General features: G+C 38.6%; 2 protein-coding genes across 9 annotated transcripts in view; both read right to left on the reverse strand.

Annotated features, from left to right (window-relative positions):
• LOC113655287 (glycine N-acyltransferase-like protein 3) overlaps positions 1–16,868 on the reverse strand; it is a 47,723-nt gene extending 30,855 nt beyond the window's left edge. For 2 of the 5 annotated variants that reach the window (XM_047812201.1, XM_047812198.1), the window contains exons 1-2: positions 2,406–2,628; positions 2,179–2,322 (exon numbers count right to left, since the gene is read on the reverse strand). In XM_047812201.1, coding sequence (XP_047668157.1) covers positions 2,179–2,235 — 57 coding nt within the window. In that variant the 5' untranslated portion in view covers positions 2,236–2,322; positions 2,406–2,628. Of the gene's footprint in view, positions 1–2,178; positions 2,323–2,405; positions 2,629–14,437; positions 15,018–15,609; positions 15,734–15,826; positions 15,960–16,070; positions 16,182–16,453 lie in introns of those variants that run through there. The other 3 variants (XM_047812197.1, XM_047812200.1, XM_047812196.1) reach the window with 3 other exon arrangements.
• The window catches only part of LOC113655284 (prosaposin-like), a 135,773-nt gene continuing 115,519 nt past the window's right edge, over positions 3,936–24,189 (reverse strand). Inside the window, exons 7-14 of one of the 4 annotated variants that reach the window (XM_047812184.1) lie at positions 8,414–8,470; positions 8,129–8,134; positions 7,000–7,152; positions 6,484–6,576; positions 5,210–5,393; positions 4,947–5,110; positions 4,543–4,623; positions 3,936–4,178 (exon numbers count right to left, since the gene is read on the reverse strand). In XM_047812184.1, the coding sequence (XP_047668140.1) occupies positions 4,143–4,178; positions 4,543–4,623; positions 4,947–5,110; positions 5,210–5,393; positions 6,484–6,576; positions 7,000–7,152; positions 8,129–8,134; positions 8,414–8,470 (774 nt within the window). In that variant the 3' untranslated portion in view covers positions 3,936–4,142. Of the gene's footprint in view, positions 4,179–4,316; positions 4,398–4,542; positions 4,624–4,946; positions 5,111–5,209; positions 5,394–6,483; positions 6,577–6,999; positions 7,153–8,128; positions 8,135–8,413; positions 8,471–24,189 lie in introns of those variants that run through there. The other 3 variants (XM_047812182.1, XM_047812181.1, XM_047812183.1) reach the window with 3 other exon arrangements.

Raw genomic sequence — 24,189 nt, forward strand, 5'->3', positions numbered from 1 at the left:
GCGCGCCGTATCCGCCAGCTGCGGGTAACGCAATGAGGAAAAATAGCTCAACGGCACCCCCTACTGACCCTACTACACAGAGTTGATAGAACAAACAAAATATTAATGCAAAACAAACAAAATATTAATGCAAACAATCCATTCATATAAAAATAACATTTATTGATTTGTTCTTTGTCTTGTGCATATATATATATATATACACACTGTTCGTAGAGAATGCATACATATATGAACTGATTTGATTCAAGACTGGCATCATTACATCATGCATAAAATTTTGGTGTCCACTTTTGCCATTTTAAATAATACCATAACTTTTGGCTTCTTATGTAGTCATATAATATATAATATAAAACTCTTCTTGTTTTAAATTCTCACTGAGGGCTAAAAACCCCCTAAAGATGAAATCCTAGATCCACCCCTGACATTGACAAAACTTTGACAAAACCAAAGAGGTGCTTGGTGACTTCAGGAGAGCTCAGAGTGATCGTGCTCTGCTGTACATCTACAGATCCTCTGTGGAGATCATCAAGAGCACCAAATTCCATGGTGTTCACCTGCTGAAAACCCCTCAACAACAGCTCCATCAACAGACACCATCCACCACCCCCTTACCTTACCATGTTCTATAGGGACACCATGGAGATCATCCCGAGCAGCTGCATCGCTGCCTGGTTTGGAATTGCAGCGTTTCCAACCACGAGACCCTGCAGCGGATAGCGAGGAAAGCTTAAGAAGATAATGGTCTCTCTTTATTTACTTTAATTTTTACTCTGTATTTAATTTCTAAAACCCTGATATGAGCAGAGGGAAGATGGACCCACTTGAACATTTTAAATCTTCTATCTCTTTAATATAACGCAAGAAAGTCTCATTTAAAGTCACTTCTAAAAACTAATGGCGCCATCTGGTGGTCTCCAGCTGAACTCGATGTTCTAAACTAAATTCGTTTTATCTTCCCTGTGTTCGTATGTTTTATTCTGTTTATTCAGCCTGATTTAACCAACTAAAGTCTGTGATAACATTAATGATTAAATAAAAATCAAATAAATAAATAAAAATGCTCACTGATACAGATATTAAAAAAAACTGTTGTCTGTGTTATCTGTTTTAAAGCCAATACTGCTAGAAACTAATGTAAACACAAAGTAGAGAGACTTTATTCTTTAATGAGTGAGCAGCCATGTTGATGTGACGTCAGTCCGTAAATCCCACACTCTGGGATTTTTTTTTTTTTTTTGAAAATTCACTTCACACTCACCAATAATCTCTCATATGACATGGAGGTTTTACTTTCTGTAATCAGTCCTCTTTGATAGATATCTTCAATATCCCACCACCCAAATGGCAGGACTGATTAATTGTTGCATTAATCTCAAGCAACATTTTAAGCAAGCCAACATTTTACAGTAAAATGACCACACCAAATAGATTTGTTTGTTATTTTCCACAAAAGATTTGTACAGATTCCAACAAATAGTTCAGTGTTAAAATTGAAGCACAACGAAGCTTAATCATTTGACCAAGACACCCAAAACAGTGTGAGGGAGCAATAGACACCAACTGAGTGTAATGTCACATGAAATTCAGGATTTTCAGACTGATATGAACATGTATGTCATTGTAACATGCTGCAAATCACAAACTTCCATTAGGATCACACATTTTAATCAGTAAAAACAAAAACTCCTAAAATCATCTCACTGTCTTTATAAGTGGTTATAGCAGTTTCAGGAGCAGGTTTTCCTTTAAGAGAAAAAAATACCCCCACATTATCAAATGGTCAACATAAAGTTCAGTTTAAAAATAAAAACATCCCATTCAGTCCCTGTCTCTATCATGGGCTCATCAGTGGTGTGCCAGTCTGGCTGTGTACAGCCTGAACTCTACATTTTAGACCTTTAACACAAGAGTCGGGATAATCTACATTTTTAATTGGATTGCTTCATTTTGTTTAAAGGTAAAATTAATCAGGGATATACTGACCATGGACATGAGCTGCAGGAAGATTAGAGGTGCGTACTGACTGACGTTCTGCCTGCACTGTGGAAAAAGATACACAAGATGGGAATTAATGATTTTGGAGTCGAGTATGTAACACTTTCTACTAAGCAAAAGACAAGGCACAAAAATCATGACTGGTTCTAGAAACTAGAACTAAATCGGGGCTCTTACAATATCAGCAATACCAGGACCCAGCAGGTCACACTGGCTCTCAATCTGTGCAATCATGGCGTCGATGAAGGTGGTGTTTTTCTTTGCCGCCGTTTGAGTGTCGGTGATAAACTTTATGCAGTCGTCACACACTTCGTTACCCTCCTGTAGAAAACACACCGATCAGCTGTAATGAACCGTACAACACAAAAAGCCCACAGACTACAGGCTGAAGAGAGCGAACAGACCTAGGCGGTGGTCTCCTTCTCCTTATTGGCATTCTCCTTGGGGTAAAGGAGCTGAGGGATGTTGAGGAGTAAAGGATTGATCCTCTGGGTCAGATCCAACTCAGGAATCTCATTTGACATGAGCTGGGCTTTGGCAAAAACCTCCTGCTGGGTTACACATAGGCCAAGAGCGCTACAGATCACATCTGGGTCGTCCTGAAAAGAGACAACAGAACAGGATAGAAATTTTTAAATCATTCATTGCACATGAAACAGGAAGGTGCAAAGTGGCTCATTAAGGATGAGGGGGAAAAAGAGCTATTTGTTCCTCTGTCCATTACAAGCCATTTATTGTCATCATGGAATTAGTTTCCACTGTTATTCTGACGATACACAGTTATATATCTCATCAAAACCAGATGAAATAGCTTAATTGTCCAAATTAACTAAGTATGTTAAAGAGATAAAATATTGGATGACCTGTAATTTTCTAATATTAAACTCAGATAAGATAGAAATACTACTAATCAGTCCAAAAGCCAGTACACAGAAGCTCTCACAATTCAACTTCCATTTAGAGGGATGTACTGTTACTAGTATCTCGACAGTGAAAGACCTGTGTTTTATGATTTTCAAAAGACAAGTTGCTGTCTAATATTTTGCCCTTACTACAAAAACAGCCTTCTTCCACCTTAGTAATATTGCCAAGCTGAGAAACATCCTATCTGTATCTGATGCTGAGAAGCTAGTTCATGCATTCATGACCTCTAGGCTGGATTATTGTAATGCATTACTAGGTGGTTGTCCTGCATCTTTAATAAACAGGCTACAGTTAGTCCAATATGCAGCTGCCAGAGACATTATAACCCATAACACACCCACAACACAACCTCCTCACACTTCTGCCATCTGGGAGATGCTACAGGAGTGTGAGCTCATGGACAAAAAAAACTCAAACAGCTTCTATTCACTGGCAAGGTGGCTTAGTGGTTAGCACGTTTGCCTCACACCTCCAGGGTCAGGGTTCAATTCCCGCCTCCGCCTTGTGTGTTCAGAGTTTGCATGTTCTCCCTGTGCCTCGGGGGTTTCCTCCCCTGGTCCAAAGACATGCATGGTAGGTTGATTGGCATCTCTGGAAAATTGTCCGTAATGTGTGTTTGAATGAGAGTGTGTGTGTGCCCTGCGATGGGTTGGCACTCCATCCAGGGTGTATTCTGCCTTGATGCCTGATGACGCCTGAGATAAGCACAGGCTACCCGTGACCCGAAGTAGTTCGGATAAGCGGTAGTAAATGAGTGAGTGAGTGAGAGCTTCTCTTGACAAGCCATTAACAACACTTAACACCACTACCGCACACCCCATAACCCCCACTGACTTCAACCACACAACTCACTGATCACCTTACTTAAATCTTAATCTGTATATAATGTATTTTTCCATACATTTCATTTATTTATTTTTATTCTTTTTGTAAGGGAGATGTGCAAAGTAAAAATTTCTTTGTATGGTCTAAAAAATTGTGTTTTCAGTGTGTACATAAAAATAAAGCTCTTGAATCTTGACAGTTTTTATTTAGAAGGAAATAAATGCTGTTACTTAAGAGGAATGAATACATGATATATACGAATACACATTGTATTTATGGTATATCCTTGTCCTGCAAGGCCACCTGCAATTACAGCAATATGGGGTGGGAGGACACTACCCCCCCCCCCCATTACTACGTTCCTCAAGTCAGTTTGTGCGCTCCACTCGTCTTTAACTCCAAACATGCCGTCTGCAGTGATTCACCGCCTAAAACACAGTGAGAACCAGTTTCATTTTCTGATACGCGTTTGTTTACACTCACTATTCACTTTAACAGTAACACCAGTACACCTGCACATTTATGCAACTACCCAAACAGCCAATCATTTAGCAGTAGCACAATGCTTATAAAATATTCATTTAAGGCATGAATATATTCGGGTCACCCAACAGCATCCGTAGCACCCCAGGACATGCACCCAGCTTCTACATAGTTACTACACACAAAACACACTCAGAACAAGAGATACAAAACTGTTCTGCTGCCATGAAGTAATGAAACTATAAGCATGCCATTAAAACTAAAACTTTGCAAACCTGTACAGAATGCATGAGCAAAAGGGAACCTTACCATGCAGACAAATTCAGGGTCAAGGGCCTGGAGCATTAGCTGGACGATGAGAGGCTCGTACTGCTCAATGAGCTGGTCACACTGCATACACGAAAAGACACCCAGGTCATTTAATACAACTCATAGCTTCAAGATGCTACTTGTTAAAGTTATCATATTATATCATATTGAACCTCATGACTACATCGTGACGATTAAAAAGAAAGCTGTTTAAAACTACCGAAGACTAGCTTTAATAATGCTCTCTTCCTAGGACATTTACTGCTTGTGCAACACGTGTGTGTGTTATTATAGTCATGATCATCTCTCTACACTCACGAAATCTACCAAAAACATTCCTTTATCCAATGCAAGAAATGTTTTTGTCCTGTTGACAGGTCATGTGCCACAGACACATAACACACCTGCATTTTATATTCATCAGGCAAGAAGTTGCAGACTTTCTTCACGGCCTCCTCGATCTGTGCCTCTGTGGCGTTCTGCTCTAGGATGCCATCTACATATCGCACACTCATCTTGCACACTTCATAGAAACTGTCAGCCACAATCTCAGCCTTTTTCATCACCGCTAAAAGAGAACACATACAGACCAAGTCAAACAGGGAAGAAAACAGGAAAAGAAGCAGGAGGGAAAAGAAGCTTTTTGCACATTTAGACAGAAACTCACGGACGAAGGTGCGACTCGCATCCCTGCACAGGCCAAGAAGGCTGCAGACAGTCTTGGGATCAGCTTCCTGGATCAGTAGCTCAATGATCGCCTTGCCATAAGTATCAATCAGGTCCTTACACTGAGCAGAAAGGGTAGAGGGCAGGATGCTGCACACTATCTCCATAGCATGCACCACTTCATCCTGGAAGATCACAGTTAAACCCCAGAACATTAAAAGGAACTAGAATGTACATTTCCTGAAGAAAATGTGAATGGTGCCTGCATGTGGCAAGTTCCCCTCATCGTGCCGAGTGTTTTGATATGTCACATGTCCATGTTGTGCTAATTTTTGATTTTCACGTGACGTCACGTGATGTGACCAGAATACACATGAGGCAGTTCCCCTCGTTGTGCTGAGTGTTTTGATATGTCACATGTCCATGTTGTGCTAATTTTTGATTTTCACGTGACGTCACGTGATGTGACCAGAATACACATGAGGCAGTTCCCCTCGTTGTGCTGAGTGTTTTGATATGTCACATGACCATGTTGTGTAAATTTTTGATTTTGCTTATTTTGGGGGTGGGGCTACATGTGAATATCCGGTGGGGTGCCAATACTTTTGGAGAAAAGTGGCTACTGAGGGTTTGGACATTTCATGTGAATATTGCAGACATTATGGGATTCTACTTATTATTATACTGCATAGAACAGTACATGCAATTCTTAATGTTGAAGGAACAATAGATAATAGATAGATGTAGTAAATGTATTGACTGGGGGCCAATACTTTTGGAATCATTGGATTGATAGTGTGGAGTTGATAGTTACATGTATTGAGAGTCTCCTTTACATCTAAGTCACTAGGAGAACACAGAAGAGAAGCCGTGCCTGAGCTCTGTGCACGCTGCGTGTGTGAGAGCTTAAAGGAATTTTAGGAATTTCCCATTCAAGTCTATGGGATTTTTTTGGCTGCTTTTTTGTCCGCTGTGCGAACATCGTTGGTTGGATCGCTTAAAAAAGTCATAGCACACCTCTCCTCAATGAGCCGGTCAATTTAAGCTGCGGGACAAGTTACGCGCCAAAGCTTTGTCCAGCAAGATAATAAGAATGTTGCGTTGCAAGCACCATTAATTAATTTAACTTTTAGTGGAAGGATAGCAAATTAATCCTGAAAAACAACCAAAGGCAACATTAAGCCAAATATATTAAAAATTTTCGTCTTTATCGTATACTGTTTAAATCATGTGAAGAGGACTGACAGCCTTTCATTACTGAGCAGAAGTTCATACCTCAGTGGTCAGGTGCTGGATTAAGCTTTCAACCTCCTTCATCACATACTCACATATGGCACATTGTAGGGAGTCACGGGCACGCACCATCTTCTGCACAAGCACACAGGAACAAACTTAACATACACACATACCATGGATAACAATACAAGTACATCTAAAGTCTAAAGTAGGGATGAAACGTGTACAGAAAAATAAACACAGATTTAAAAGTATGCAGTCAAACAGGTTATGGGAATATAATCGATGTAGGAAGCATTGTGAGTTTGAGTTGCCACATGCATGTATTTTTCCTTGGCTTTAATAGAATTGGGAAACAAAAGGCCTAAAAATGTAAGATTCTACAATCATACACATTTGTTTTTTATATGCTCTAGAAACAAACTAAGATTAATTTGCTTTACAATGTCCTGCTAAATATTACCCTATAACCCGGTTTTAGTTTAGGACAACGCCATCAGTGTTCCTTATGCTGCAAGACTGATATCTATAGTTACGACACACTGGCTACTTTACCTTGGCAGGTTTGATGTAGGAAGGCTTCACCAATTTAGTGGCAGGGAAGGTCTTTGTTGCAGCCATGGATTTAGCAGGAACGAGGTTCAGCATGGGCACAGATTTAGTCGTGGAGTCACAGAAACCAGCATGGCAACAGATGTCTATGGGTTGCTACAGAAGAAGCAGAGAGATCATGGGTGAGATGTTTTAAGTAGAAGATCAATCAGGAGTAGAATCACCTCAAATCAAGCACATTATTTTAAACAAATAACTAACAAAAGAGCCAACACACAGGCTACCATGACTTCAAACCTGCTTCCTATCAGATCACTTACTGCTAAGATGATGAAATGAAAAGCTGCTTCTTCACTTAATGAGACTAGAAGTCTTAGAAAACTGGTTTTGTTTCAGGTTCATAAGATCAGGGGTTAACAATGCAACTTATCTAGATCCAAAATAAAATAAAAACACTAAAGAAAAATACTGAATATTAACTTGGTGCAATCGAACACCATTCTCAAACCTCAAGCAAAACATCCTGTTTGTTTGTTTGTCAGATCTAACACAGATAAACAAAAAATTAAAACACGCAGCAAAAACAGTATTTCAGCCTGTAGTCACTGTTTATAGCCTCCAGGGTAACTAGACAAACATGCAATATATGTGGGATATTTATAATAGATTATGTGAAATAGATCATTTTTGGTAGTTTTTTGGGGGGGATAAAAAAGGAAGCCCAACTCCAGTCTCAGAGCCACGTTTAATTGCTTTCAATACAAGTATTGATGTTTTTTTTATGGTAAAAGTGGCCACAATGTCAGATTTGTAAATCTCATTTGGCATAAAATTAAAATATTCTTGATTATTTTTTCATCAAGTCAACTGTAACTCGAGTTGAGCTGAACAGTGTTTTTTTTTTTAAAGCAAAAAGATGTCAAGACCAAATGGAAGTTTGCTAATAACTTAAGTGAGTGAGGTGTTTATGACTGAGGTGAACACATCGGTCAGGTGGAATTATAAAAATGGTCATTGTAAGTAAGCCATCTACATACAGTACATCACAGGTTAGCAGGTCAGCCACAGGCATGTAGTTCCACAACAACAAAACAGAAAACAGCATGAAACTAGCAGAATGCTAGAGACCTACCTTTTCCTGTAGACCAAAGAGAAAGCAAAGGGACAGAATGAGAGAGAAAGAAGGCAAATGAAAGGGGGAATAAAATCAAGAGAAAAGTGATTAGAAAACGTGAACATGACCAACAGACAAGCCGAGTGGCTGTCAGACTGGACATGGGCTCATCAGTGGTGTGCCAGTCTGGCTGTGTACAGCCTGAACTCTATATTTTAGACCTTTAACACAAGAGTCAGGATAATCTACATTTTTTATTGGATTGCTTCATTTTGTTTAAAGGTAAAATGGGGATATACTGACCATGGACATGAGCTGCTGGAAGATTAGAGGTGCGTACTGGCTGACGTACTGCCTGCACTGTGGAAAAAGATACACAAGATGGTTGGAGGAAATGAATGATTTTCTGGTCCGGTCTGTAACACGACGAGGCTCAAAAATCATGACTGGTTAAATATGAAATCTGATGCAGAACTTTTTAGAAACTAGAACTAAATCAGGGCTCTTACAATAACAGCAATACCAGGACCCAGCAGGTCACATTGGCTCTCAATCTGTGCAATCAAGGCGTCGATAAAGGTGGTGTTTTTCTTGGCCGCAGTTTGAGTGTCGGTGATGAACTTCACGCAGTCGTCACACACTTCGCTACCCTCCTGTAGAAAGAAACCGATTAGCTCTAGTGATCCGTATGACACAAAAAGCCCACAGACTACAGGCTGAAGAGAGCGAACAGACCTTGGCGGTGGTCTCCTCGGTTAAAGAGATAAAAGATTGGTTGAATTTTCTATTATTAAACACTGATAAGACAGAAATAGTACTTATCGGTCCAAAAACCAGTACACAGAAGCGCTCACGATTCAACTTCCATTTAGAGGGATGTACTGTTACTAGTATCTCGACAGTGAAAGACCTAGGTGTTCTCACCAGGACAAGAAAGTATGACCATATAACCCCAATTTCATCATCTCTACACTGGCTACCTGTTAAGTTTAGAATTGATTACAAACTGCTGCTACTTACGTACAAGGCTCTTAATGGTTTAGCTCCCATGTATCTAACTAGTCTTCTAACACGTTAAAATCCTTCACACCCTCTGAGATCACAAAACTCAGGACTTCTGGTATTTCACAGAATGTCTAAGTCTACTAAAGGTGGTAGAGCGTTTTCTCCCAAACTTTGGAATAATCTTCCTGATAGTGTTCGGGGTGCAGACACACTTTCCCAGTTTAAATTTAGATAAAAAACTCATCTCTTTAGTCAGGCGTACACATAATACATCCCATAATACTGTGCTCTATTACATCAGACCAAATGCACATTATTATCTAGTACTTGCTAATATTATGAACAGCAGATATGTTAATCCCTCTCCACTGCTTCCCTCTTTCTACCCATCCTGAGACATCCAGAAATTGTACCAGCTCTGATTGTCTTCCATGCTATGAAGATTTTGGACCTCCACTGTGATGAGGTCCAAAATCAGCTCCAGTTAGACTCTGCGATACTAAGAGGAGATGCCAACTGCATGTGGTCTTTTGCATTAATACAACATTTATTAGACTGTATATTTATAATCAAACCCTCCAGTGTCACCCATATGAGGATGGGACACAAAACTGACCACATGAGGCTGGTTCCAGACATTTTGTTGGCAGTGGGAGACGGCGCCACAAAGCGAAGCAGTCTTGGCATTTTGGCACCAGTACGGGGGTCCACGAGCACACTGCTCCGTTCCCAGGAGAGGGCTGGCCACAGCTGGAACAGTAACATCAGTTTCATTATTATCTTTCACAGGGCAATCGGTTAGTGTCATCACGATCCAAACAAACAGTTACAGGTACTTATGCTTCCTTTTATTTTTTTGTGTCAGCATGTCTGAGCCCCTGAGCAATCACAAAAAACATCATATGTATATTATAACTAATGATACTAATAAGCCGAAAAGTAGCTCTTATTGAAAGCAGTTAAGAGGCTTATCCCTGTAATATGAGAGGTGAGGAGAGGATGAGAGGAGAAATCAGTTTCACAAGTGGAAATGGATATTGTCCATTTCGGTTAATAATCATAATATACAAGCCATATTAGTTTCATAGCATTTATTTTAATCTGGTAGTGTTAGATAAATGAAAGCTAAGTAAACACATTGAAGAAAGATGTCTGACTAACTGAATAACGTCAACTCTTACCCAAACTTAAGCATTCCTAAAACAGGTTGATACAACGGTTTATACATGAAAATGAGTTCAACAAGAAAAACCTAATGACCAAACATGTAAAAAATAATTCAACATCTCTCACAAACATTTCCAAGCAAAATGTTTCAGAAATATCTAACATATTACCTGTGGAGACCAGAAGAAAGTGGAGAAGCATCATAAAGTCACTGTGGAGCTCCTTTTCTTGTTATGAGTTGTCTGGTCTTGATCACAGACCGTGTTTGTGTCGTTCTCTGTCACTGCTCCACTGTGGTACACTGACACCAGCATGAGCTTTTAAACATTTGAGGGGAGGTTTTTAAGGACAAGCATGTTTTCCTGTACTTTTCCTTTCCACCTCCACATTTCTTTGTATAACTCCTCCATGTTCTTCTATTATCTCATATATTTTGCCACAACCTTTTCATTTTCACTCCAAACAAACCCTAAATTTCTGCTTTACTCATCTGAACTCTGATCTTTACCTCTGGATCCTTTAATAGTTTCCCTTCAAGCCATCTTTACGTTAGAGGTGTGCTTATTAGATGCTTCGATTAAAAAAAAAAAGATAAATTATAACATATACTAAATCTATTATTATTATAAAATCATTATAATGTAATTTTCTCCTTTTTTGTATAAAAAATTTAGAAAATGACATTCATGTTTATTTGGGTTTGTGGGCAATTTCTGATTATTAGAGAAATTTATTGTGTTCGTTGTTTTTGGTCCCTCAAAAATAGCCAGGCCAGGTTAAATCTGACATCTAAAAGTGCATAAAAGTATGAAAGTGCTGAGCAAAACAAAGGTTCAACAATTATAAAGTTTCAGAAACGTTGGCACCACATTACAGAGAAGGGGAATTAAATATAAAATAATTCATTCAAATAAGTGTTCAAGACATCAACAGTTTTTTAATTAAACACAGTTCCTAGGCAGCAATTCACATGAAATCTTGTCCTGGCATTGATATTAACTCAAGAAATCTACACAGATAAAGAAATCATAATCTTATAATCCATGAAAAGTTATATTTAGTTTGAAATGGAATGACACAGGCGTAAAGTATTGAACACACTAAGAAAAAGCAGAGCAGGAGATGATCTCAATAAGCAGTTCTACCTCCTGTCAGCCGAGTTAGTGCATCTCCAAAGACCTTCACTAAGAGATTATTGTGCTACATTTTCCGTGTAAGGACCGTTAGTCAGTGGAATAAATATTACACCACCATTTACTGGCCATTCACAGGAAGCTCCTCGCAAGATTTCTGACCAGAGAGTCAGAGGATGTATCTCAGGATGTATCTCAAGAGCCAAGAACACTCTGAAAGAGCTTTTTGTGAGGAAACCAACAGGAGGTGCACCACTACATCCTCCATTCTCCCAATAACTCACAGGCTTTCCCAAATGTTCAAATAAGCTTCAACAGGAATTTTCTTCCATAATGGAGGCTTTCATATTCATATGAATTTCATATGAATTGCTGCACAGGAACTGTGAATATTTATTTACCCCACTGGTAAAAAATGTGAATAGCTAATGGTTTGATATAAAACAGAGAACAAAAATACAGTACAGTAAATTTATAAATGTGTAAATGTCTGACCAAACATTTATATTAAATGTTAAATATTAAATATTAAAATGTTAATTATGTAAGAAAACTTTGTGCTTTGGTCAAATGAACCACTTAGTTAGACTTAGTTGGCTCTTTTTCGCCACCTGCTGGTGTATTCATGTAATATGAAGAAATGGTCACTGAACGATTCATTGAACGAATCATTTTGATGAACGAATCTTTGGAAAGAATCAAAATTTCCTTAAAATCAGCAGTGTTTTTGCTTTCACTGATTCGTCACATCTCGTGTATCTGTGGTAGTCTAATAATGAAGAAATGAAGGAATGGAGGAAGGAATTAAACCGTTTATTTACACCAGGGAGCAACAAATAAATGTTAAGAGAAATAAATGTTGTTTACAGACCTGCTGCGCCTGGGGACAATAATATCTGAGCGCTTCTTCTGCTTTTTTCCTTCTTCAGCTCCTCCTTGTTCAACAACTTCATGGCTATACAAAGCTCCTGATGAAGAAATTCAGTCACAAACAATAAAAAATGAGGTTACAATCTAGTTTAAAAACGTGACTCGCTCTATGGAAACGTGTTCAACATTCTGTTATTTTATCTGCAGGTTCATATCTACACATTCGTTATTTTACTTTGGGTCTAGTTCCTTCCCACGGTTTATGTAATCTGTTCATCTCAAGATCGAGTAGTTTGTAGAATGTTTGTAGTATTAACAGTGTGTACAAAAAAAAATCTACAAATAGGTTAAGAAAAGAGGTTTGATCAGATAATGGATTAAGTAGATTTTATGTGTTGGGGGGGAGGGGGGCAAACACATGGTGTTGTGGTGTGAAAGAAAATGAAAAGCTCCCTGAATAAGGGGTGTAATATGGTCTAACATCTGGAAGGTACGGTGGCCGAGAAGTGCGAAACACATTAACAAATCCGAAAACACAACGACAAGTCAGACAACCCGGAAACGGTAGGTATCGTTTTTGAATAGAATCTTACAGATCATTGGACAAGACACCTGTCACTCAAGATATACAGGAATGGAAGCTTATGTGTAAATTTCTCCGTTTAAATATAAGAAAATAACAAAATTAATCCACAGTAATCCATTCCATTCCACCGTTAATGTGCTTTCGGATTTGTTAATTTGTTTTGCACTTCTCGGCCACCGTAGGAAGGCACTGTGTGAGACTGTAAAGATCACATCTGTAGGCGTTTGACAACTTTTACCAACTAAAACTAATCAGCTGCTGGTTATCTTTGACCCACCTTTAACTTTATGTTGATTTAGTTATTTAGTTATTAAGTTGGCGTTTCAGTCTTTAATGAGTACGGGATAAGAGATGGTTAATTACTTCCTCCAGAAAATAAGTTAAAAACTGATCAGCAGCATTACATGATTTTATGACACCTATGACATTAGATGAATGGCAGGCCTCAAGTTTGAAGACTTACTCTTAGTTTGTCAAGTGTAATCATAGGTCACAGGAACTGAACGAGGAAGATCCTACATCGATAGCATCATCGATCTCATTGGTGTGAAAAGTGTGATGAAAATAATACAAATAATAATACAATTACAAGCTTCACTACCATAAGAAAGAGGGAAATGTCTAACTTTGTTAGAGATACAGGGTTCTCAAGTTTTGAAGACAGGCAAGCGTGATGTGTCCAATTCCCCATTAAAAAAACAACTATTTTAAAGTTTAATTTCCATTTATTAATTTGTGTTTATGTGTGTGTGGGGGGGGGGGGTTGTTTATTGTAAGTGTTTGTTGCCTTTTTCAACTCCTTTATCATTTGTAATGTTGCTCCCATATGAAATAGTTCGGCTCATGCTCAGCCATTTTTAGGGTCATGATTGAGGACATTGTCCCGTCCAGAGACAAGCTGTTTCGTGTTGAGGTGTTGTTCAAGTCGGCCATCGAAAATACCCTCTCTAATGAATATGTTTTTTCATTGGTTGTTGCATTAAATCTTACCCAGATTTTCTGATTGGCTATTGTGTAGCCTCTATTTGTGATTGGCTGATAAGTGTCAGGCTCGACTAAGAACTCTTGGGGAAACGCGCTTGATTCCTGCCCGGTTCCATAGAGACAGCGGTGCGGACTGATACATTTTAGGCGCTGCGGCATAATAAATATATGATAAATAGTCAAAAAGTTTTTCTGAGTGAGAAATAAGACGTGTGGCGGGAGAACGTGAGAAAAGACTGAAATGCGTGACTGTCACTCTCAATGCATGGCACTTGACAGCCCTGGAGATATTGGGTGTTTTGAATCAATTTTATTTGCTCGTCCAAAAAAAAAAAGGATAATTTACCAGGCTGTCTGTGTTTGGTGTTAAATTTGTTTAAATGGTTGATGGCAATGTCATTTTTGCAAAAGATGAGCTGCAGGGGGATCATTTAATTTGCCTTTGTGTCTTACAGATCACACATTTGTAACACAATATAAATTTCTCGTGGTTTTATTGTTGTAATGCAAGAACGACAAAAAGTTTTACTTTAATAACACTTAAACAGAATAATCTATAATGTTACCAGCAAATAGCAAGAAATTTTTTTTAAAAAAGACTACATGGAGATAGATATTAAAATGATAAAGGGGAACTGAAGAGCCAACCAGTCAAAGGGTTACAAATGGATAAGATATTGGATGAACGTGTGCTGAATGCCACCTTCAATCGTACAATCATGACAGGAATGTTCCTTATCTTAAAAGTAATTATGGAGGCATAGATGCCTGATTAAAATAAAGCCAAGCATTCCTATAAGGCAGATACCTGGTGAAGCCTAAATTGCTAAAGAGCCTGTACGATGGTTGGTTCTCCAACTTAATGGAGCAGTAGACCGGGTAGCCGTCTGAATGTAGTTTCTTGGCCAATATGGTGACCAGGGCTTTGGCGTAGCCTTTCTGTCTGTGCTCCGGCAGCGTGTACATTACTCCCATCTCACAGGAAGGGTAAGTCAAGAGCCACGACACCGGCCGACCCTCTGAATCCAGCACGCAACACGAAGGGAAGTTCCTGATCATGTTCCTGATCAGGGGCTCAGTGCGTTCACCCGTGCCCATCTCCCATTTGCTGTTAATCAAGGCAGCGTGAGACTCCTTAACTGATGACACTTGAAAGGATGACCTATAGAGGATGAAGGAGAGTTTGGTTCTTCTCCACTTGGTCAGAAAATGGTGATTAATTTGATATAACAAGTGGCTCAGATAATAATACTGGCTGAAATTATCTCAAGATGCTGGTTCAAAGAGGTAACTTTTTACAGAGCAAGGGAAAATTCCAAGTGGATTTCATGGTGATTCCACATGATCTCAGAATGTACAAGTGTGAAATGTTCACTTCAAATATACATAATATGTGTTTTAAGTAAATAGTGTGCAAGAGTAGCGAGTGTTCCGTGTATGTACACTGTGGAGCTGCTGTCACTAAAACAAATTCCTCGCATGTGAAAACATTCCTCTTTCAAGCTCTTTCTTATTCTGAATCAAAATATTCTGACTGTACAATAATGGCATAATGGGAAAAAGAAAGTACACCCTACTTCATTTCAAACACATAAACTGAAGTGACAACAACAAAATAACCTAAATGATTTCATCAATCTGGGTTAAGTTATAAGTCCATCACTTTCTTTTCCCATAAAAATGTGGCCCACATTAAATAATCTACACATGAGAGATAAAAGTCAGAATAATTCCAGATTTTTTTTACCATTTACCTCTCCACTTTAAGCTTAGATGGATCCTGCAATCTCATCAAGTGTCTGACAACTGTTCTGTTAATTGGTACACTTTTGTTCGCTGCTACAGCCTTTATCATTGCCTCATGCTGCTGGTCAACACCTAAAAAGATATGTTACAGGTTGCACGGTTAAACAATGCTTCCTAGGGTCGGGATCTCTGTATGTGTTGTAATAACAAATCAAAAATTCATACTTAAAATCATGTCCTGCTTCCAGTCAAGAACGTCTGTCCTGGTTAGTATGTTCATGAGACATGATTTGTCCTTGGTAAAAATGCACACATCTTTTATCAAGTCTGGATCCTGTATATAAAAGGAACAGGACAACTATAAAAATTGAGATATAGTGTGTTGTTAGATTGTCTTTTATCTGTTGCAACAAAGATTATTATATATAAGCTCTACTTATTTTCACACTGAAGTCATCTTGCGTAATACCTGCTGCTGACCCGGTTTAACAAGCAGCACACGGAAATTCGGCCACTGGTCCACAAGCACATCTGTGGGATCGACGTCTACTCGATTAATACGACAAACATATCCATACACCTGAAGACAAAAAAGTACAAAATTGTAAGTGCTTAAAGATTATTTCTATGATAAAATGATGTATAACACGTTTAAATAAATCATAAGTAAATAAGCATGTTTTCTATATTTTCCTTCATTTTCAGCTGCAACCTTTTTCACAAACAGACCTTTCTCTGTCACTTCATTGATAACAGACCACAACGAATGCCTGAAAAACTTGTCGATACCAATAAAACATTGAAGAATATTCCACAGAAACTGAATTATATAATGTAGTGTGGTTTACAAACCAGTTGTGATGCAGGAAAGTAGAGTCTGAGTGCTTCCTCAGCTTTTTTCAGCACCTGCTTGTTCAACACCTTCATGATTCTGTTCTCGCTGCTCAGTCACTCAAATGGGAAGAACAAGTTTTGCATATATTTAGCAAATGAGGTGGCACACCCCCATATTCTCACCCAGACTCGTGCAGCAGTAAGGAGAAAAAAATCGCGCCGCATGATCTCGTAAAGCAACGCGCAGAGAGACCAGACAGACAGTGTAGTGAGTTTTTGGACAATTGTGAGGGAAATACACAATTTATTCCCATAAACTGTGTAGTCAGCTGTTCTCCCTCCCATCTGCACAGTATGAATTGTGAACGCAGGCAGGTCAATGAGTTACAAGGCGCTCCGTGTCTCCGTCCAGTTTAGACTAAAGTTGGCCACATATTCAGAGATTCGAGTTTCCCGAGTCAATAACTCAATAAAAACATTTAGCTCAGGAGTTATTGACTCGGGAAACTCGAATCTGTGAATATGCGGCCAACTTTACTTAAGTCCAGTTTAGGCTAGTAACTAATAGGCCTATGCTGTTATATAGTTTGTATAGAATTAAGTTAGCATTAGCAGAGTTGTTTGTTTTGCAGCACTGAGCAGTTATTTTACATAACTTTATCATAAAAAAACAGTACAAAAGCATTTCCAGATGACAAATATCTGGACATACCTAATAGTTAATGTTAATTATTGTTTTCTAAGAACAGAATGTCAAGTCAACGACATCCCAATAAATGATTAAGGCTGCAAAATCACTTTTCACAAAATCACCAGCACTTACAATAGCGCACATGTTAATCCTATTTCTGTAAAATGTTTGGGAAAATTAAATGTAATGTAAATCTCCCAAAAAATTATGTACAGATACCAGATACTTTGACAATCAGTATATACTTAATACACTTCTGCTAATGCAAGGATTTTGTGTTTGTATTTTTTCCCACACCAAGCCACACCCCTCCATAAGCCCCTCCCGATAACCAAAGCCCCGCCCCCAATATCTTGCTATAAGCTGAACTCAAAAGTTGGCAGCCCTGTGTTAACTATTTTTAATACTGGGAAAACCAATAAATTAATCCATCAATAAAAAAAATCAGAAGCATGCATAAGTATTCTTTAGACATTGTTTGAAAATGGGCCATCAACTCACTCAGTACCTACAGTACATCCACAATCTGAGCCTAAACCTGGAAAACATGCCATCACTTTGACAGAGCTCAGAGTGATCGTTCTCTGCTGTACATCTACAGATCCTCTGTGGAGATCATCAAGAGCACCTGCTGAGAACCTCACCTGGTCCCTCAACAACAGCTCCATCAACAGACACCATCTACCACCCCCTTACCTTACCATGTTCTATAGGGAGACCATGGAGATCATCCCGAACAGCTGCATCGCTGCCTGGTTTGGGAATTGCAGCGATTCTGACCACAAGACCCTGCAGCGGATAGCGAGGACAGCTAAGAAGATAATGGTCTCTCTTTATTTACTTTAATTTTACTCAGTATTTCTAAAACCCTGATATGAGCAGAAGAAAGATGGACCCACTTTTTCTTTAACATTTTAAATCTTCTATCTCTTTAATATAATGCACGAAAGTCTCATTTAAAGGTGGGGTCTCCGATTTTTGAAAGCCAATGTTGACATATAAAATCATCAAAACAAACACGCCCCAACCCAAATGGGTCCCACGCCTGTATTGATAGCTCCGCCCACACATACATACGTAACCCAGGCAACTAATGAAATGTGTCTTATCATAGCTGAAGGGAAGAACAATATGATTGCAGATAAAAAAACAAACAAAAATGACACACAAGCATAATCATGTAAAGGACAAAGGCATATATTAGTTCTGTGTAACAAAGCAAAACCAACGTTACTCACTTCTCAAGAAGGAATAAAGCGCCTTGGCGTCTTAAGTAAAGTCGGCCACGTATTCACAGATTGTAGTTTCCCGAGTCAATAACTCCTGAGCTAAACGCTGTTACTACACAAAACGCGGTTGTAGCTGCCTCTCTACATTACTATGATAGAAAAGAGGTGTTATTTGTGTAGTAACAGCGTTTAGCTCAGGAGTTATTGAATCGGGAAACTCTAATCTGTGAATATGTGGCCAACTTCCTGCTCCTTCAGTTCTCTCCAGCGCCGGAAAGCTGATCCTATATTAACACGTCCTACTTCTTGCCTTATCGTAAACCTTTCTTCGCTTTCTTTCTTTGTTTTTATCCTCTGTGTCAATGTTAAAACCGCTTTCTGCTAATGTCACACATGCGCACTGAACACTCTCTCCACTGCATATTGACAAGACCCGCCCCTTTCTGCTCATTGGCTACAGGTTTGTTTTGTTTTTTATTTATTTTTCGGCCCGACTCAGTTTTCTGAAGCATTTCTCAAAAATCTGAGACCCTACCTTTAAAGTCACTTCTAAAAACTAATGGCACCATCTGGTAGTCTCCAGCTGACCTCGATGTTCTAAACTAAATTCGTTTTATCTTCCTTGTGTTAGTATGTTTTATTCTGTTTATTCAGCCTGATTTAACCAACTAAAGGCTGTGATAACATTAATGATTAAATAAAAATCATTCATTTTCTACTGCTTATCCGAACTATTCACGGGGAGCCTGTGCCTATCTCAGGCGTCATCGGGCATCGAGGCAGGATACACCCTGGATGGAGTGCCAACCCATCGCAGGGCACACACACTCTCTCATTCACTCACGCAATCACACACTACGGACAATTTTCCGGAGATGCCAATCAACCTACCATGCATGTCTTTGGACCGGGGAGGAAACCGGAGTACCCGGAGGAAACCCCAGAGGCACGGGGAGAACATGCAAACTCCACACACACAAGGCGGAGGCGGGAATCGAACCCCCAACCCTGGAGGTGTGAGGCGAATGTGCTAACCACTAAGCCACCGTGCCCCCCCCCCCTAAATAAAAATCAAATGAATAAATAAAAATGCTCACTGATACAGATATTAACCAAACACTGTTGTCTGTGTTATCTGTTTAAAGCCAATACTGCTAGAAACCAGTGCTGTCAAAAGTATTTACATTCATTACTCAGGTAGAAGTATAGATACTAGGGTTTAAAAAGACTTCTGTAGCAGTTGAACTATCAACTCAAGCTTTTTACTCCAGTAAAAGTGTAAAAGTACTGGTTTCAAAACTACTTAAAAGTATACAAGTAAAAGTAATGCAAAGAAAAAATGCCATTAAGGACAAAAGCTTAGGCTGTGCCACAGGGGCCTATTGTACACTACTCCACCTCCTCCAAAAAAACATATTTCTAAAGCCATAATGACTATAATGTTATATTAATATGATAATGTTGAAAGAGTGGTACTGTATATGTTTATACTTTTCATCCAAACACAATCAAATTCACTCTGTCCAGATGGCGCGATTTGTCTTGATTTTTTTTTTAAATGATGACAAGACGAAATGAAATAGGAGTAACAAGACTATTTTTAAAATGTAAGGAGTAGAAAGTACAGATAATTGTGTGAAAATGTAAGGAGTAGAAGTAAAAAGTCTGCTAAAAAATAATTACTCCATTAAAGTATAGATACCCAAAATTTCTACTTAAGTAAGGTAACGAAGTATTTGTACTTTGTTACTTGACACCTCTGCTAGAAACTAATGTAAATAATCATAGAGGGACTTTATTCTTTAATGAGTGAGCAGCCATGTTGATGTGACGTCAGTCCGTAAATCCCACACTCTGGGATTTATTTATTTTTTTGGAAAATTCACCTCACACTTACCAATAATCTCTCATATGACATGGAGGTGTTACTTTATGTAATTAAAAAAACTAAATTAGAGGTTTTTATAATTGCGTATAAGGACAGTATGTCCAGCTGTAGACATGCTCTAAAAGCTGCTAGGGTTGAGCACCTGAGCAAACTCATAAAAAATGACCAGAACAATGCCAGGATTTTATTTAGCACAGTGGTTAGATTAGCAAAAAAAAACAGAAATCTGAACACACTTCCATCACAGTACAGTAGTGAGGGTTTTATGAGATTCTTCACTGAAAAAATTAAAAGTATCAGGAACAAAATAGGTGATGTTCAACCTTTTTAGAGCACCTTGTGATCCAGTCTCACCTAAAGCTTTACACTCACAACTACACTCCCATCATAGCACAGAAACTGCACTTGTTAAAGTTACAAATGACTTGTTCCTAGCTTCGGACCAAGACTGTATGTCCCTATTAGTTCTACTTGACCTTAGTGCTGCATTCGACACTATAGATCACAACATTCTTCTAGATCGCTTACAAAATTACACAGGTATTCATGGACAGGCATTAAGTTGGTTTAGATCCTACCTGTCCGATCGATACCATTTTGTAGAATTAAATGGTGAATCCTCCGATTTATTACCAGTTAATTATGGGGTCCCTCAAGGATCAGTTCTTGGACCCCTGCTTTTCTCGATATACATGCTTCCATTAGGGAACATTATTAGAAGACATGGGATTAATGGTTTAGCTCCCATGTATCTAACTAGTCTTCTAGCACATTACAATCCTTCATACTCTCTGAAATCACAAAACTCAGGAATTCTGGTAGTTCCAAGAATATCAAAGTCTACTAAAAGCAGTAGAGCGTTTTCATATTTAGCTCCCAAACTTTGGAATAATCTTCCTGATAGTGTTCAGTGCTCAGACACACTTTCCCAGTTTAAACTCATCTCGTTAATCCCTCTCCACTGCTTCTCTCTTTCTACCCATCCCGAGACATCCAGAAACTGTACCAGCTCCGATCATCTTCCATGCAATGAAGATTTTGGAACTCCACTGTGATGAGGCCGACTCTGAGAATCCTGAGGCATCTAGAGATTTACCAGCTCCAATCAGACTCTGCCATACTAAAGAGGAGATGTGAACTCCATGTGATCTTTTGCATCTATACAACATTTATTAGACTGTATTTTTATAATCACACCCTCCAGTGTCACCCATATGAGAATGTCCCTTTTGAGTCTGGTTCCTCCCAAGGTTTCTTCCTTTACCATCTAAGGGAGTTTTTCCTTGCCACTACTGCCTGAGTCACCTCAGACTTGCTGATTGGGGATAAATACATACATTGTGAACTAAATCTATCTAATATTAATCTTGAATTTTGTATTTATGAGAATAATTGTATAAAATACTTCATCTTTTCTGATAATGTTGCAGACTTTCTGTACAGAGCACAATGTTCTTTTCTCTCACACACTCAAATACTCATACTCTCTCTCTCTCATACACACAGATACCTTGACCTTAGCATAACCTCCTCTCCCTGGCACAACTTCCCTAACCTCCTGCTCTGCTACAATACACCTTGTATGAAAGAAGTTATGAAAAACACTGGCTATAGCAGTTTCAGGAGCAGCTTTTCCTAAGAGAATTAAAACTGTTCATTCAGAGGTCCCAGACATCCTCTTTGCTCAAAGCATAACCTCGTCTTTCAAGGCCACCTGCAATTAAACAACTAAATCAGGAAGAAGAAACAAACAAACAAAAAAGAACACCTCCACATTATCAAATGGTCAACATAAAGTTCAGTTTAAAAATAAAGACATCCCATTCAGTCTCTGTCTCTCCCACAGGTTCTGTCCACCTCCTGTATCGTTCTTTAACTCCCTCTCAAATGGAAACTTCAATCTTCCCCAGGTGGCTAAATTACTTAATTAGTTTTGAAAGCACTATTTTAAATTTCTAAAATAAAACAATAGGAACGGTTGATTTTTGTAAAACAGAGACACAGCGCTACAGAAATTTTCCTTTAGCTCCTCGAGTCAGTTTGTGCGCTCCACTCGTCTTTAACTCCAAACAAGGCGTCTGCAGTGATTCACCGCCTAAAACAGTGAGAACCAGTTTCATTTTCTGATACGTGTTTGTTTACACTCACTATTCACTTTAACAGTAACACCAGTACACCTGCACATTTATGCAACTACCCAAACAGCCAATCATTTAGCAGTAGCACAATGCTTATAAAATCTTCATTTAAGGCATGAATATATTCCGGTCTAAAGCTTTAGTTAATGCTCACAGCAAGATGCTTTTCTGCTCATTATGGTTGTAAAGAATGTGGACTAGAGTATGATTAGTGATTATATCCTTTTCTGGCCAACAGCACATGAGAAGGTGTATAGGTGTTCCTATAAGTTAATAGCCATTGTACATTTTACATCTAAAAGCTATTACATTTTGCAAGCTGAATTTGACGTTGAAACATTATTATTCAGAGTGATGAATGTGTACCCAAAGAGAGTATTGTATCCGACCATACACTATTCAAACAGTCAAGCACTTTGGACTTTGGAAAAATTGGATTTGAAGATGTCTATCAAAGAGGACTGATTATAGAAAGTAACACCACCATGTCATATGAGAGAGTATTGGCGAGTGTGAAGTGAATTTTCCAAAAACACTACGGAGTAACATCAACATGGCTGCTCACTCATTAGAGAATAAAGTCCCTTTACTTTGTGTTTACATTAGTTTCTAGCAGTATTGGCTTTAAAGCAGATAACACAGACAACAGTGTTTGGTTAATATCTGTATCAGTGAGCATTTTTTGATTTATTTGATTTTTATTTAATCATTAACGTTATCACAGCCTTTAGTTGGTTAAAATCAGGCTGAATAAACAGAATAAAATACACTAACAAAACACAAGGAGGATATACCGAATTTAGTTTAGATCGAGTTCAGCTGGAGACCACCAGATGGCGCCATTAGATTATAGATGTGACAAAAAAAAAACTCTTGCGTTAGAGAGAGACATAAGAAACAGATGGTTTACAGGCAAATACTATAATTGTGAAAGATTAAACATTATACAAGGGGTATAATGTATGTTATATAATGTCAGAGAAACTGAAAAGTTGATAGGATAGTGGGTCCATCTTTCCTCTGCTCATATCAGAGTTTTAGAAATAAATTAAAGAGTAAATTAAAGTAAATAAAGAGAGACCCTTATCTTCTTTAGCTGTCCTCGCTATCCGCTGCAGGGTCTTGTGGTCGGAAACGCTGCAATTCCCAAACCAGGCAGCGATGCAGCTGCTCGGGATGATCTCCATGGTCTCCCTAGAACATGGTAAGGTAAGGGGGTGGTGGATGGTGTCTGTTGATGGAGCTGTTGTTGAGGGACTAGGTGAGGTTCTCAGCAATATGGAATTTGGTGCTCTCGATGATCTCCACAGAGGATCTGTAGATGTACAGCAGAGAACGGTCGTTCTGTGCTCTCCTGAAGTCAACAAACACAACAATGATTCCTCTAGAAGATAGTTACCACTAACAAGCTTCACTAGGTTTTTGGTTCTTGCCATTTACAACAAAAAAGTCCTTTAGTAGAGAAGAAACTCAAAGAGTTCTCCACAAAAGGACTTCAGATGATATATGAGAGAGAGAGCACAAACACACAGTTCTCCTCTGTTAAACAAATCTCATATACTCTATGGTAACTGCTCAATTCCCCATTTTCCCCCATGTCGCTCTCGATGGTATTACAGGTGAAAAACAAAAAAACACAAAGCAATATATAAACAAAAAGAACTAATTACATTATAAAGCAGGTAACATTTTATTTACAGTACAGTATGTTTAAACTTTAAGAATCTTGCATTTTCCCTGAATATTTAGTTACTTTACTATATTTTTTTATTAAATTTACATTTGCACAATAAATCATCTGCTAGCTA

The sequence above is a fragment of the Tachysurus fulvidraco genome, chromosome 4 (genome assembly GCF_022655615.1).
Source record: "Tachysurus fulvidraco isolate hzauxx_2018 chromosome 4, HZAU_PFXX_2.0, whole genome shotgun sequence".
NCBI lineage: Eukaryota > Metazoa > Chordata > Actinopteri > Siluriformes > Bagridae > Tachysurus > Tachysurus fulvidraco.